Genomic DNA, 15,352 nt, shown 5'->3' with positions numbered 1-15,352 from the left:
CCTAAGGAAGTCAAATGGAGTTATACAACATAAGCCACATGGAGTAAATAAAGGAGGCAGCTTGGTAGTTACGTTAGAAGAAATGAATAATTTCAGTTTGAGGCAGAAGTGCTCCAGAAATTTCTGTGTTCTGCCCATCTTCTGTCCTTCAAACAACATATTCAACCCGCGGCTTCTGGGGAGGGTCTTCCAAAGGCCACTTGCAGAGCGGACTCCTCTGTAGGCTGATTTCCCCCTTTCTAGTGATTCTTGTGATTCACATCTGGCCTCTGTCACATGTGGCTCCTGCCTGTGGGACAGGCTCCTGCCTTATTCTCCAAGGGGTGTAGATCCAGCATGACCTGGGCCTTCACATGTGGTCAGCGGAAATGCTCTAGGAAAGTATGCATGACATGGTACCAGAACTTACTCTACTGAAGGAAAACGCTATGCAATCCTGTATTTGTTGGTCCTATCCCAGCACGTGCTTCTTTGTGAAACGTCCGTTTGTTGTATGTTAGCCATGCCTATGACTGTTTTCATCCGTGGTGATGTGTCTTTCTCTTCCCCGGCCTTTTGCTGTCTCCCTCAGCTGCCGCAGGCACAGGGTAGCCCCTCGCCCCCTGCCCTTCCCTCGGCCTCCTCCTTCACAGCCCTGCTGCAGGCAGCCTACGAGAGCCAGGCGCTTCAGAACAAGCACATCCAGGCACAGCTGCAGGCCAGCATGCCACGCCTCCCCATGCAGCAGGTCCTGCGCGCGGCCAAGCAGGTGCTGCTCTACCTGCGGAGCACCGTGGAGAACTTCGGCCAGGTCAGCGTTGCCCCATCCTCCACATGCTCCAGAGCTCTGCCACCAGAGAGCTCAGCCTTCTCTGAGTCGGGCCTACCGCTCAGCGCACTCTTGCTCTCTGGAACTCACTGCAGAGGCAGTTTAAGTGCTGTTCTGTCCAGACCTCAGCTGCAAACTTCATGTCCCTCAAACTCTGCATGTCCCTGCAGATGGGAGTCAGGTCAGCCTGACTTTGTTTTCAGGGCAGCTCTGGTCAAGACAGAGCCCTTCCTATGGTAGACTGCATTGGTGGCCCTGCCGGGCCTTTGTTTTTTGTCACCAAGCCTGGAGTACAGTGTTGTGTCATAGCTCACTACAGCCTCGACCTCTCAGCCTTTCAAGTAGCTGGGACTATAGGCATACACCACCATTCCCAGCTAATTTTTGTGTTTTCTGAAGAGATGTGTTCTCGCCATGTTGGTCAGACTAGTCTCACACTCCTGGGTTCAAAGTGATCTGCCTGCCTCACCCTCCCACAGTGCTGGGATTGCAGGCATGAGCCACCGTACCCAGCCCTCCCTCTTTCTTTCTTTTTTTTTTTTCCTGAGACGGAGTTTCGCTCTTATTGCCCAGGATGGCATGCAATGGCAGGATCTTGGCTCACTGCAACCTCTGCCTCCCAGGTTCAAGCTATTCTCCTCCCTAGTAGCTGGGATAACAGGCACGCACCACCACGCCCGGCTAAATTTTGTATTGTTAGTAGAGACGGGGTTTTGCCATGTTGGCGAGGCTGGTCCTGAACTCCTGACCTCAGGTGATCTGCCTGCCTCAGCCTCCCGAAGTGCTGGGATTACAGGTGTGAGCCACTGTGCCTGACCCAGCCCTCCCTCTGAAGTTTATTTGTTTAGTAGCTGGCTGATGAATTTCTGTTCCTGATGTGGTTCAAGGGATTTTTAAGTTTTGAGGCGGGCCTGTCCCTTTCAGTTTAGGGACACCTTTGTGTTTCACCAGGGCGTAGGAAGACACATCTCTTATTTGAGAAATAGCATTGCGTTGATGGGTGTCTCACACACTCTGGGAGGAGTTGCCATCTCAGCCTGCCTCCCGAGTCTCCTGTTGTGAAAACACAGGCCCTGGAAGTCACTGCCTGGTGGCTGTGAGCCCTTCTTTTCCCTGCTGAGGCTCGTGCTCTTGTTCTCACAGCTGGGCAGAAGTGTGGGCCCGCCCCTCCTGCAGCTCTTCCTGGATCTCCTCAGGCGCCTGGTTGTCCACTGTGAGCAGCTGGATGCCCAGAACCAGCAGAGATGTGAGGCCGCCCGGGCCGAAGCCGACCTCTTCCTCGACATGGAGTCTGTGGCCTCACTGGAGTTGGCCAATGATCAGGTACTCCCACAGGTCGCTTGTTAGCCTGTTCTCAGAGTCATGGGTAATGGCTTTCTCTTCACTTCTGATTAAAAACAAACATGGGTCCATTGTGGGAAAATCGGGAAATGCAGAAACTACAGCAGAGATCATAAAAACTTCCTAGCACCCGCCCAGTGTGCGATTTAATTTGGGCGTTTCTGTTTCCAGTTGCTTTTCTGTGCACCGTCACCCTCCCTGCAGACAGCTTTCTCTCACACTATGTGAGGTGAGCCTGCTGAGAAACAGTGTGAATAACTGCAGCTTGTGTTGAGTGAAAGGTGGGCAGCAGGTACTGCTCTTCACAGGAAATAGACCGCTCCGAGAAGCAGCAGCCTTTCTGTCCTGTTGGGAGTTTTGGGGAGCAGACTGTTTAATTGGGGCCAGGATGACTATTTCTCTCACAGTTTGCCATGTAACCTGTTTTACCAGGTTCAGGAGGCAGATATGTTCCTTGTTTCACGATCTAATTGAAATATACACTTTTTTCCTTTGACTTCCGAGTTGTCTTTCTGGGAGGTATTTGCTTGTGAGGGACCACCTGTTAGCCAGTCAGCGTGAGGCAAAGCATTCTCAATATGTAATCTTGCTTTGCTATTTTTAACTTGTAAAGCTTGAGTGGAGACTGTGATAGGCTCCTCTTTCCTTCCCTGAGAATAAATAAGGGAAGAAAATTTCTTTCTGTCTCTGGGAACTGGTGGAGTGTCATTGGTGAGGAATCGGTTCAGTAGGGCTGTGTGGAACAATTGAATGAAATTGTTCTCTAATCCAGCAAGGGTGCTCACCTGCATTCTGCTCAATGTTTACTCAGTTGGCCAGGTCAGAACTAGTTTGGGGGTTTTGTGGGGTCACTCGAGGGCCAGTCTCCTCCTGACAGTGGAGACAGGATTACTTTCAATTCAGGATCGTAGACACAAGGTGGTTTAATCCCAACCCACTTTTCCCAGACACATGGTCTCATCTAAACTGACGTCACCCCAGCTGTAAGTAGACACTCCTGTCCCTCAACCAGATTTATTTAGGAGGGCAAGGCCACTGAGGAGAAGCCAGCAGCTGATTGCTCTTACTCACATGGTGGAGTTTCTGCACAGCCCCCCCCCCCACCCCACTGAGTGACCATAGAAAGCCCTTTTCCCATGCTGGAAATTCACCCAGGCTGGGTTCTTCAGACACATGCTCACAAATGTGGGTGGGGCACCAGCCAGGTCACAGTCCAGTCCTTCCGGGGCAGGTGGAGTGCCTCAGCGATTGTGGTACAACTGGATGACAGCACTGGCTGGGCTTGGCTAGGATGCCGTGGGCACCCCGAGGGGGCATGGAAATGCGGGCTTGAGGATGGAATGGGTTAGGAAAGGGGCCTCTGCTCTCTGTCCCGCTAACAACAGTGAATACTTGTGTGGCAGCTGCTGTCCCCTCTTAGCCCTGGGCCTTGTGTGACGTCTGTGCCTCGTCACTGCCTTTCAGACGCTGGAGGAGGTGCTCGTGGCCGTCCTCAGGCACCCCACCCTGGAGGGCTGGTTCCTGGCCCTGGAGCAGCAGGCCCTCCCACCGCACTCGCTCAGCCCTGTCCTTGTTAAGCTCCTGGCCACCCACTTTAGTGCAGGGGTCCTCCAGCTGCTGGCAGTGAGTGCCCCGATCCTCCGGAACATTGGGCAGCTGGGCCTTCTGGCCAGGTACTTAGAGGCCATCACCCAGAGTGTGCTGAAGGAACTTCAGAGCAGAAGGGAGGGCCCGGCCACATCACCACCAAAGACACCACCGCAGTTGGAGGCCCTGCAGGAGCTGCATCCATACATGGAGGGTGCCCAGCTCCGTGAGGTCACCCTGGCCCTGCTGAGCCTGCCTGAGACCCACCTGGTGACCCAGCAACCCACGAAATGCCCCGGGAAAGAAAGACACCTGAATGCTCTTGGGAAGACCCTGGTGCAGCTGCTGACCTGCAGCCCCCAGAATCAGCTGCAGAGTGGTGAGCTCCTGTGGTCCTCCGAGTCTGTGAGAGGCCTGGGGGCTCTGCTGCCCGCGCTGGCAGTGGACGAGCTGGACACAGTGCTCCTCCACACTCTGCAGAGAGACCCTGTGCTGGCCCCCGCAGTCAGGGCTGATCTGCTTGACTACTGCCTAGCCCGGCGCACGCAGGCGGCCCTCGGCATCGCTGCCCTGCTCCTGCAGGAGAGCTGCACCCACCTGCTGTGGTTCGAGCAGTGGTGCCTGCAGGCTGGTCCAGGGCTCGGCCTCCAGGGGGACCTGGACGACTTCCTCCCCCTCATCCATGTGTACCTCCAGTGCAGGATGCGGAGCCACTTCACACGCCCAGCAGGAGGTAAGGGAAAGGCTAGCTTTGGGCAGCTGGGAGTCTTAAGTTGCTCGGGCTAAGAAGGTGAACTGCATGGCCATTTTTAAACCCTAGAAATTCAGTTTCTGGGATGTGGGTTAGTTTCCAGTGTCCGACACAACTCTGAAGATGGAGAAAGATGGAGTAATTCTCCCCAGTACCCTGTCTCCCTTCAGTCTCCGTACTTCGTGGCCTGAGGCACAGCCCCTTGTGCTCCATCAGGTCTCAGTTCCCCCACATGAAGCTGGCGGAGTTGGGTGCGGTAGCTGGGGCTATTTAGGACTGTCCTGTTACATTGAAGGAGTTCTTAGGCGCCAATCCATCCCATGTCCCAGGGTTCCCCGCCCTCTGGGGAGATGTTGGTGAGTTGATGTTGAGTCGAGGCAGCCTGGGTTCAGCTCTCTCTTCTGTCTCCACTCACTGGGTTTCAGAGCTGAGGCACTTTTTGATTACCCCAAATTTAATATAATTCCCTTTTGTTGAATGTATGGATGATTTTTGCTCACCACTTTGCCTCTGTTTCGCGTAACTCCATATCATTGATGGCAGAGATTTTAAAAAGTAAGACAGCACCCTGCAACTAGGATTCTTCTAGTCAGTGGTGCTTGACATACCTGTCCTTGGGCACTTAGTTCATTTGACATTGATATAACGGAATACCTGAGGCTGAGTAATTCATAAAGAAAAGAGGGTTATTTGGCCCATGCTTCTGCAGGCTGTCCAGGAAGCATGGAGCTAGCATCTGCGTCTTGTGAGGGCCTCAGGCTGCTTCCACTCATGGTGGAAGAAAAAGCAGAGCCAGCTCTGCAGAGATCACATGGCCAGAGGGGAAGCAAGAGGCACAGGAGGTGGCAGGCTCTTTTTAACACCTGGCACTCCAGGAACTAATAGGGTGAGCCAGAACTCATTCACTCTACCACAAGGACTGCACCAAGCCATTCATGAGGGACCTGCCTCCATGACCCAAACACCTCCCATTAGACCCCACCTCCAACACTGGGGATCACGTTTCATCATGAGATTTGGAGGGGACAGACATCCAAACCATAACAGCTACCCTCCCTGTTACCTGGCTTTGAAGAATGAATCCCATGTGAACTGAGAACCTTGGCACTCATGGTCTTATCATGAACTTAGAAATAGCAGCCATAGCCAGGGACCCCCTGGGTTGAAGAGTATCCAGCAAGAGTGTTGACTGATGAGATAGGAGAGGACCCTTGAAGGATACAGGTGTGCCTGTTTCCATGGTGTCAGTACTCCTGCCGTGGTCAATTTCAGGCCATCGCCAGGGTCACAGGATACCTAAAATACAGCAGCCGGTTCCTATGAGCTGGTCCAAGCTGGCTCCAGCCCACCATTGGGTGTGATGACTTCTCCTTGGTATCTCTTCCCTAGTGTCCTCCGCTGTCATTTCTGTCTTGAGGAAAACCCTGTGGAGGCAGCTACGGAACAGGCTTCTTAGCACTGACAGTCCCCCAGCGCCTGGGCCATACCAGGAGATCCTGGCACAGCTGGTCCCATTTGCACGAGCCAAGGACCTCAGTGTCCTCATGGACTGCCTGCCCAGCTTGCTTCACACCCCAAGCAGTCACAAGAGGTATGAAGGCTCAGGTTGGTCACAGGATGTTCTCCTCTCGGCTTCACTTTTCTCTTTTTTAAATTCATGGAATAAGTCATTGAAAAACTGCTGCATTATTGTTGTGCTGATCAGGCAGTTCCTATGAGAACTTTACTTTCAGGCATCCTGCCTGGAGCTTGTACATCTCCACAAGTGGATGGCTGGGTTGGGTTCCCTGAGAGCCGTGGATCTCAGCTGGGGGTGATCTTTTTCCCAGGGGACAATTGACAATGTCTGACATCTTTTATTGTCACAACTAGGATGAGGGGGTGTTGCTTCTGGCTTCTAAAGGGTAGAGTTATCTGTCCCATAATGTCAGTAGCACTGAGGTTGAGAAACACTGATTTAGACAAAGTCTGGATATATGTATCCTTTTCCTAGTGTACTAATAGTATTTCCCTTGCTTGTAAAAATTCTGGTATATCTTTGGCATTTGAGTAAGAGTCTAGGGAAGCTTGTGATTCCTGTGAGTGGGTAGTGTGGGAAGCAGGACTCAGCATCTATCCCATATGGCTCTTTGTGATGCTGGATTATACGTAAAGTCAGAAGGATTTAAGCCTGCTCTCTGTCTCTGACTCTCATCTCCTGCTGCAGGTGGATCGTGGCTGACTCCATTTCAGCAGCTCTGGAAGGGTCAGCGGAAGAGCTGTGTGCCTGGAGAAGGACCCTTTTGGAGTCCTGTGTGAAGTGGCTGATCGTGTCTTTCAATGGTGGCCAGCAAGATGATGACGATACTCAGGATCAGGAAAAGCAAATGCTGCTTAGATTAAACTCGTTGTTGGTAAGTGTCTTTTCTTAGAGATCCAGATTAAATTTCTGTGGGAAAGGGTATGCTAGACAAACCAAGCTATAGATGCATTTCAAGCCAGGTGGCATGAATATGGCCCTGTAGGAAATGAGAGGGGCTGTGTCTGCGGCAGAGTGGCAGATACCGGATAACCCCAGAATTGATGAACCATCTTTTATCAGGAATGGATGTTGGATTTTGTCAAATCCTTTTTTCCATTTAGAGATGTTATATAATGTCTTGTTTTTTGATTAGTCTACTAATAAGATGAATTACATTAACAAATTTTTGAATGTTAAACCAACCTTGCATTCCTGGGATAAGCCTGCTTGATTTTGATGTTTTATTTTTATATATTGTTTGATTTGCTAATATTTTGTTAAGAATTTTTGCATCTGTGTGCATGAGGGATGTTTGTAATTTTATTTTCCTGCAGTGTCTTTGGTTTTAAGGATTAGGTAATGCTGGCCTCATAAAACAAGTTGGGAAGTTTCACTGGGTGTACAATTCTAGGTTAATAGTTTTTTCCTTATTTAAGTATTTCAAACTTGTTGCTTTTCTGTCTTCTGGCCTGCTTTGCTTCCAATAAGAAATCTGCCTTTCTTGCCTTTGTTTCTCTGTGTGTTGTGTCTTTTTTCTCTGACTGATTTTAGGATTTTTTATTTTTATTTTTATTTTTATTTTTTGGCACAGTTTAAAGCAGTTTGATAATGATATACTTCAGGGTAGTTTTATTCAAGTTTCTTGTACTTTGGGTTCAGTGAGCTTTATGTTCTGTAGGTTTATAGTTTTCACAGAATTTAGAGATATTTGGCCATTATTCCTCTCCACCCCGTGGGTGGCTTGATGATGGAATGACAGACTAGGCTTTTTTAGGGCATTGCCTCCCTCCTTGCCTGCCTTTTCTTTTAATTGAGGTAAGTTTACATATTTTGAAGTATCCAGAAATATGTGTACTTCATATATCTGTGTACCCTACATTCCTATCCAAGAAGATTTTCATCTCCCAGAAAGTTTCTTGTGCATCTTCTCAAAATCCCCTTCCCTCCAAAGCAACCACTCTTTTGATTTCTGTCACCCTGAGGTTGTTTTGCCTGTTTGAGACCTTTGTAGACTTGGAACTATGCAGTATAATCATACAGTGTGTCAGCTGTGGTGCATTTCACTTCTTTCAGTTCAGTGATGCTTTCCAGATTCATCCATGTAGTGGGAATGAATAGTTTCTTACTTTTTGTTGCTGAGTAGAATTCCACTGTATGATATCCACCCTCCTCTACCACACATGCAGTTTGGAATTACTGGTTTTTGTGATCATAAGGCTAAAAGACATACTCATTGCAAGTATTAACACTGCAAAAAATACAGAAGAAAAAAAAAAAAAAACTCAACACTACCCAGAGTCCATCTCATTATAAGTTTGGTGAACTTCCCTCTAGAGACCTTGTTATATATCTGCATGTATGTGATAAAATTATGTATAATTTTATATATTATTGGGATATTATGCATGCTGTGTGTAGCCTGGTCTTTTGTTTGTTTTTAACATAATACCATATTTAGAGATTTTTTTTCCCCACCTGGTGACTGTGGACCTGCCGTGACTTTGTTGGTCAGTGGTAAATGGGTAGATGTACCATCATGTATCATGCAGCTGTATGATACTGGACCTGTGGGTGGTTTTCCGGTTTTTTTATTATGATAAAAAATGCTGTGATAAACATCTTTGCGTGGTCCATTTTTGCACACTTGGCCAATTATGTCCAGCTGTAGGAAATGCTGGGGGAAAGAGAACATGTATTTAAAAATGTGATGAGACAGGCATGGTGGCGTGCGCCTGTAGTTCCAGCTGCTCTGGAGGCTGAGGCAGGATGATCGCTTGAGCCCATAGGTTCTGGGCTATACCTATCGGGTTTCCACACTAAGTTTGGCATTAGTATCGTGACCTTCTGGAGCAGGAGACCACCAGGTTGCCTAAGGAGAAGTGAACTGGCTTAGGTTGGAAACAGAACAGGTCAAAACTCCTGTGCTGATCAGTAGTGGGATTGCGCCTATGAATAGCTGTTGCACCATTGCACGCCAGCCTTGGCAACCTAGCAAGACCCAATCTCTTTTGAAAAAAAAAAAAAAAGGTAACGAGTGTGAGATAGGCCTCAGCTGATGAGTCCAGGATCTCCTTGGATCTCCTTGTGATTTCTGGAACTGTGGCCTCCACTACACAGCCAGCCTGGTGGGAGGCAGCAGCCTGCACACACATGGCCTTTAGCTGGTCTCTCTGGAGCCACATTGATCCTCCAGTTCCACAGACCTCTTCATGTCATCCAACCCTGTGTCCTGGAGGCTGGGTGGAGATGTCACACTAGTGGTTTTCATTGGCTATTTAATAAAAGGCTAATTACAAATCTATTAATGCTATTTGAAATGACAGACAAAGGAAAAAAATAGGACTACTCAGGAAATTTCCTTTGACTATTTAATAAACACAGTTATGCTGATAAAATGTCAGAGCTACTACCAGAAATAACCAAACAATTTTTTTAAGTTAAAAAAAAAAAACCCAAAACCTGCATGCTCTTGTGGATTGTTTGGATGACTGTGTTTCGTGTTTACTGAATGGCTCTAAGTGTAATTTCATATTCTGCATTTTAGTTTTTGTTTTAAGATTAATCTTGGTTCTGCTCTCTGCCCCTGTAAGTTTGAGCTATCACATGCTTATCAAGAACTGTGCAAACAAGAGTAACTGCTCAGTGATTTTTCCCACACACATTAATAAATTTGTATGCCTATTCTAAAAAAAAAAAAAAAGGGTGTTGCACAAAGAGTCCGGAACAGAGGAGCTGCTGGGCCGAATCACAAGGGTTGGAGCAGTAGGGGACACCGGCGTTCCTCTTTTCAACCCTTTGATCATGGGTTTTACAGAGGAGGAATCAGGCCATGGAGGCAGATGCCTTTCTGAAGGCTCTGCAGCTGGGACCTTTTAGTATTTTGTAGATTGAGATGTTTCATGTGTATTTCTTTCTTATTTTATTCATAGCATGCACTTAATGAAGTTGATCCTGGTGATTGGCAGAAATTCGTGAAGACAGGACTCAAGTAAGTTGATTTTATTTTCTTGGAGCCCTTCAGTAAAGGTGTGAATGTCATTCATCATGCAAAGCCTCTTTTATAGCTTGTCATTAGCATAATCCAGGTGGTGGAGCAGATGTCACCTCGTTTTTTAGAGATAGAAGCTGGAGAAGTTAAATGATTTGCCTCTTGACAGGGTGCTTCTGATGATGAGAGAAGCGGTCTTTTAAAAAGAAGTATTTAAAGAAATACAGAAATGTGCAGAGAATAATAGTAGTCCCCACATTTAATAAACACTGACAGTCTTCTGTGTTTGTCCTGCTTCTTCCTCATCCCTCTCTAACCAAAGGTCAATACTCTTCTGAGGTTCTGCTTTGTCTTGTCAATATCTTATTTTGTATTTTCATACACTGAGTGTTAGTATGTTGTTAAACAATATTATTTAGCGTGTTTAACATTTTACGCTAATGTATCATTCTTTATACATCCTTTTGTTCACTGACATGTTTTTAATTTACCCATGTTGATAACTTGTAGATCTAAGTCGTTCATTTTTATTGCGGTAGCATATGCGGTGGAATATTCGGTCTTCTGACTATATTCCAGTTTACTTAGCCAGTCCTCTACTGACAAACGTCTAGGCTGTTCTCGCTATTCTCCCCTTTACATCACATCTCTCGCTCCCTCCCTCTCTTTTTCTCTTCGTCTGTCTCATTGTCTCATTCTCTCCCATTATAGTCTTGTAGTCTCTATTATGTCTCTTGGTGCAGAGGCAACAGTTTCTTGGAGTGGATTGGGGACTTACTGGCTTTTAGTGTGGGTGCATCTTCAGTTCTAGATGTTCAAACTGCTCTCCAAAGTTGTTGAGCAAATTTTTTGTTTTCGTTTTTGAGACAGAGTTTTACTCTTGTTGCCCAGGCTGGAGTACAGTGGTGCGATCTCGGCTTACTGCAATCTCCATCTCCCAGGTTCAAGCGATTCTCCTGCCTCAGCCTCCCAAATGGCTGGATCCACAGGCACGCACCACCAATCCTGCTAATTTTTTGTATTTTTAATAGAGACGGGGTTTCACCATGTTGGGCAGGCTGGCCTCGAACTCCTGACCTCAGATAATCCGCCTGCCTCGGCCTCCCAAAGTGCTGGGATTACAGGCGTGAACCACCACACCTGGCCAGTGAATTTGCACTCCCAACAGAGTGTGTGTTAGGGTTCATTTTTCCCTCACATCCTTCCTGACCCTTGATACATTCCAACTCTTCAGTTTGGGGCAATCAGATAGTCATGCATTATTTTCATTTCCCTGACCATCCTATGAACTTGAAACAGAGAAAAGTATTTCACACAAGAGGAGAGAGAGAAGTGAGGGTGGGTGCCAGGTTAATGACGACTATAGGTTACCATCACAGAATGATGATATTTCTTTCTGTCTTAGGTTAAAGTTATTTGTGTAGGACTGAAAAACACTTTTTTTTAGAGCATGTTGCTTTCCTTCCCTTAGTGGGTTTTGAAGGGATTTAGGACATAGAAGGCTTCTGAACCATTTGATGGAAGTTCTGAGTAGAGGAGAGTGAGGAAGGAGGGAGGCTGGGCAAGGTGACCTGGGAGGCACTAAGTTGCCTCTTTCTCAGGTACAGCTATTATCATGCCTCCTGGCATTTCCACTAAGCAGGAAGTTCGTTTGGTGTTTGAGTCATAAAAATAAATGCACTGCATCCGTCCCTTGTTTTCAGAAGCGCTCCCTGTGTCAGTGGACAGACAGGACGTGATAGAGCCATGCAGTGCCATGTCAGTGGTAGAGCCTAGATGGTGGGTAGAGGATATTCACTGCAAAATTCTCAACTTGGTGTTGTTTGAACATTTTCTTAATAAAATACTGAGAAAATGGCTGGGCGCGGTGGCTCACACCTGTAATCCCTGCACTTTGGGAGGCCAAGGTGGGCGGATCACCCAAGGTCAGGAATTCAAGCCCAACCTGGCCATCATGGTGAAATCCCGTCTCTACTAAAAATACAAAAATTCACCAGGCGTGGTGGTGCATGCCTTTAATCCCAGCTACTCTGGAGGCTAAGGCAGGAGAATCACTTGCACCTGGGAGGCAAAGGCTGCAGTGAGCTGAGATTGCACCACTATATTCCAGCCTGGGCAACAGAATGAATTAGACTCCATCTAAAAAATAAATAAATAAATAAAATACTGAGAAAAATAATTGTTATTGTTTTCTATAAAATAAATTTTCCCTTTAGCAAAGCTCTTTTCCCTTTGACTCTCGCCACCTAGATTTCGGTACCAGGACCGCACATTTTTAAAGACGCTCCTCACCGCCATACAGCTCCTGTATGGCCCAGAAAGCTCTGTGCGCACGAAGCTCATCCAGCTCCCGGTGGTCCACATGATGCTCATGCAGCACTCGCTGTTTCTGCCGACTCTACTGAAGTCTGACGGAGAGGAGAGCCCAGACAGCCAAGTAAAAGGTGACCCCTCACCCCAACCCTTCCATTCCAGATCTAGATTTTATCTCCTGATTTCCTTACACCAGCTGCACTGAGTGAAGCTCATCTCCCTCAGGCTCTCGGAGCTAAAGAAGCGTTGCAAAGACAGTCTTGGAATGTTTTATTTCTGTCAAATCCAGGGTCAAGAAATGTCTCCTGACTTGTCGTCAAACAGCAAACACAGACCTGTTTTCAAGGCCGTAACTGGCGTACAGAAGTTGTATTTGAGATCTTAACGCCATATCATGGGCTCATGTTAAAATCTGGGATTGAGGGGAAGTCAAGTGTGGAAAACTGTGGATGTCTAACCTGAGAGAAATTGATTAGTTGCATGAAATTTCTGCTCAGGAAGATTAAAACTTTTATCAAGGGAAAATGGGTAGAACTTGCGACATTGACAGTTCGGTGGTAAAGAACTTCAAAAGTCTAAGTGTAGCCTCCATCCCTAATTCAGTCAGTGTTCACTTTAGTGCTCACAGGTCAGATGTCAGAGAAGATAATCCGACGGTTCCTGCCCGCTTGAAACCACGCTCTTTTAGACATAAAATTCACACCCGGAAGTATTAGCAGTCACCACAGGGCCGGACTGTAATAAACTGTTATTGATAAGTCGAAGACAGCCATTAGCCACATCACTGGTATGGGTAGTAGAAAAACTAAAAAAGGCTCCCCCGTTCAATTCAGGCAAGAGTAGACAGACTAGAGGCTTTGGTAGCACAGTCATGGGGAGAACATGTGTGGACTGAAAATCCGTATTGGCTTAACATTTGGGAGGGGGAGTGTGCAGGGACTGAATTCAGCCTTGTCAAAGGCCTAGGAAGAAAGGTGATTGTGGAGATGTCTTAACTGAAAAATAAGTGGGGGTCTGGGCGCAGTGGCTCATGCCTCTAATCCCAGCACTTTGAGACGCCAAGGAGGATCGCTTGAGCTAAGGAGTTCAAGACCAGCCTGGGCAACATGGCACGACCCCATCTCAAAAAGAGAAAACAATAATAACAGAAATAAGTGGGGAAGGGATTATATGGCAGTCCAAACACCAGTATTATTCAGAGGAGGAGATTTCCAGCATTTCAGTGTTCCCTGGAAGGCTCTCTTCGCTGCTGGGATTCAGTGTGTCTGCTCCACCATGCTGTGTGTTTCAGGGTTGTTTTCTTGCAGAAGTGCTGGTGGACCTGATGTTGACAGTGGTGGAGATGTGCCCCTCTGTCTGTGAGAGCAGCCATTTTGCAGTGCTTCTCGGGGCCTATGGCGCCACTCTCAGCGTCCTAGGTGAGGGTGTGAGGGCTGGGTGGTGTGAGCAGGGGGAGGGTGTGAGGGCCGGGGTGGGGCTGTAAACAGGGGGAGAGAGTGAGGGCCAGGGTGGGCGTGTAAACGGGGAGGGAGTAAGGGCTGGGATGGGGGTGGTGTGAGGAGGGTAGGGAGTGAGGACGGGGGTGTGAGCAGAGATAGGAAATGAGGGCCGGGGGGATGTGAGCAGGAGGAGGGAGTGAGAGCAGGCGGTGCGAGCAGGGTGAAGATGGGAGGACCGGGCCATTTGAGCAGGGGAGGGTATGAGGGCAGGTGATGTGAGCAGCAGGAGGGTGTCAGGGGTTCATCTTTCTAAATCGATCCTGCTTTGACTTGTAGATCAGAAGATTTTACTTCTGCTTCGAGCATATGAGCGGAACAAGCTCAGCCTCATCAACTTCAGGTGAGTATTGGGCTAGAGGTGGACTAGGCCTTGAGGTCTCAGCCCCTTCTCCACACAGTGAGCTCCAGACTGGAGATTTTCTCTCATTCCGTTTTGGTTCTCAGGGAAAGAGTGAGGCAGGCAGCACTCCCCTGACTCATACCGGCTTCTGCGTAGGCTGCTCTGGGGAAGCTTGGCCTCATGCCATAAGGCGTCTGGGCAGGGCCACTCCAGCTGACTGATGGGTGTCTGTCCATCTGGAAATGCCCCAGGCTCACTGGCGGCTGGGCTGAGGTGTCTCATTTGGTTGATTTTTCTGAAAACTTTTCTCCTCATGCCTTTAGGTAAATTGACTTATGCCGTAGGGATTTCAGGGGAAGTGTCAGGGGGCCTAACTGTACATAAAATCTACTCTGTTTTTGTTTGTGTGTGCACGCGTGCTTGTGTCTGTTTGTGTGTGTGCGTGCATGTGTGTGGGTAGGTGTGTGTGTGCACGTCTGCCTCTCCTGGGCTCCCAGCTTCTTGGTCAGTTGGGCTTTGGTCCTGCAGGGCTGAGTGTAACACCTTTGCCTGTGGGCCCTGCCTCACCTTTACAAGTGCCGCACCTAAGCGGGAGCTTGATCGAAGGTGCCATTGATAGAATGCACTTTTGGATCCCCTTTGCTGCCTTAGAGTCTTCTTTTCTCCTTGCCATTTGGGACTAGCACCGGAACATCCGCTCAATATGTACGTGTGTGTGTGTCTGTGTGTGTGTGTGTGTTCAGCCAGGAGGCGGGCTGACTGAGCCAAGGAAGATCCTTCAGGAGAGCTCAGAGGGAGGAGAAAATGATTTCCACTTCGAAGTACTTTGTTTAAAGATAAGAATTGTATCAGCTCAGAAGCTATCTCTGAACCCTCCCCCACCACAAAAAAAAGAAAGAAAAAGGAAATGAAAACATTTTTTCTGTCTCTTAAGAATGCCCAGGGCTTGCATAGAAATTCTTTTCCTTTCTCCTGCGCCAGCCTTGCTCTTTTGACATCGGACCTGGTGCTATGTCAGTTATGCCCTTTCTGGAGTAGAACAGTCCTTCTTATGTGAGGAAGAGGGGAGAGCAAATTGGAGGCGGGTTTTATCACACTGCAGCATTGGTCAAGCTCCCCATTTCTGCAGAACACCCTCTAACACGGAGAGCAGAGAAAGCCAAGCAAGGCTGTCCAGGGAGTCACAGGATGGGGCTGGTTGTGAAGGGAGTCTAGTTTCAGCTC

General features: G+C 48.0%; 1 protein-coding gene across 1 annotated transcript in view; it reads left to right on the top strand.

Moving 5' to 3' along the window:
* Nucleotides 1-15,352, top strand: part of URB1 (URB1 ribosome biogenesis homolog) — a 79,021-nt gene that overhangs the window by 40,758 nt on the left and 22,911 nt on the right. The window contains 9 exon segments of the mRNA XM_010358809.2: nt 572-790; nt 1,952-2,131; nt 3,614-4,469; nt 5,877-6,078; nt 6,694-6,880; nt 9,918-9,976; nt 12,227-12,420; nt 13,597-13,707; nt 14,065-14,128. Of these exon segments, the coding sequence (XP_010357111.2) occupies nt 572-790; nt 1,952-2,131; nt 3,614-4,469; nt 5,877-6,078; nt 6,694-6,880; nt 9,918-9,976; nt 12,227-12,420; nt 13,597-13,707; nt 14,065-14,128 (2,072 nt within the window).

This window comes from Rhinopithecus roxellana, chromosome 13 (assembly GCF_007565055.1).
Source record: "Rhinopithecus roxellana isolate Shanxi Qingling chromosome 13, ASM756505v1, whole genome shotgun sequence".
Taxonomy (NCBI): domain Eukaryota; kingdom Metazoa; phylum Chordata; class Mammalia; order Primates; family Cercopithecidae; genus Rhinopithecus; species Rhinopithecus roxellana.
Note: the sequence above shows the minus strand (reverse complement) of the source record. Positions and strands in the feature narration are given on the sequence as shown.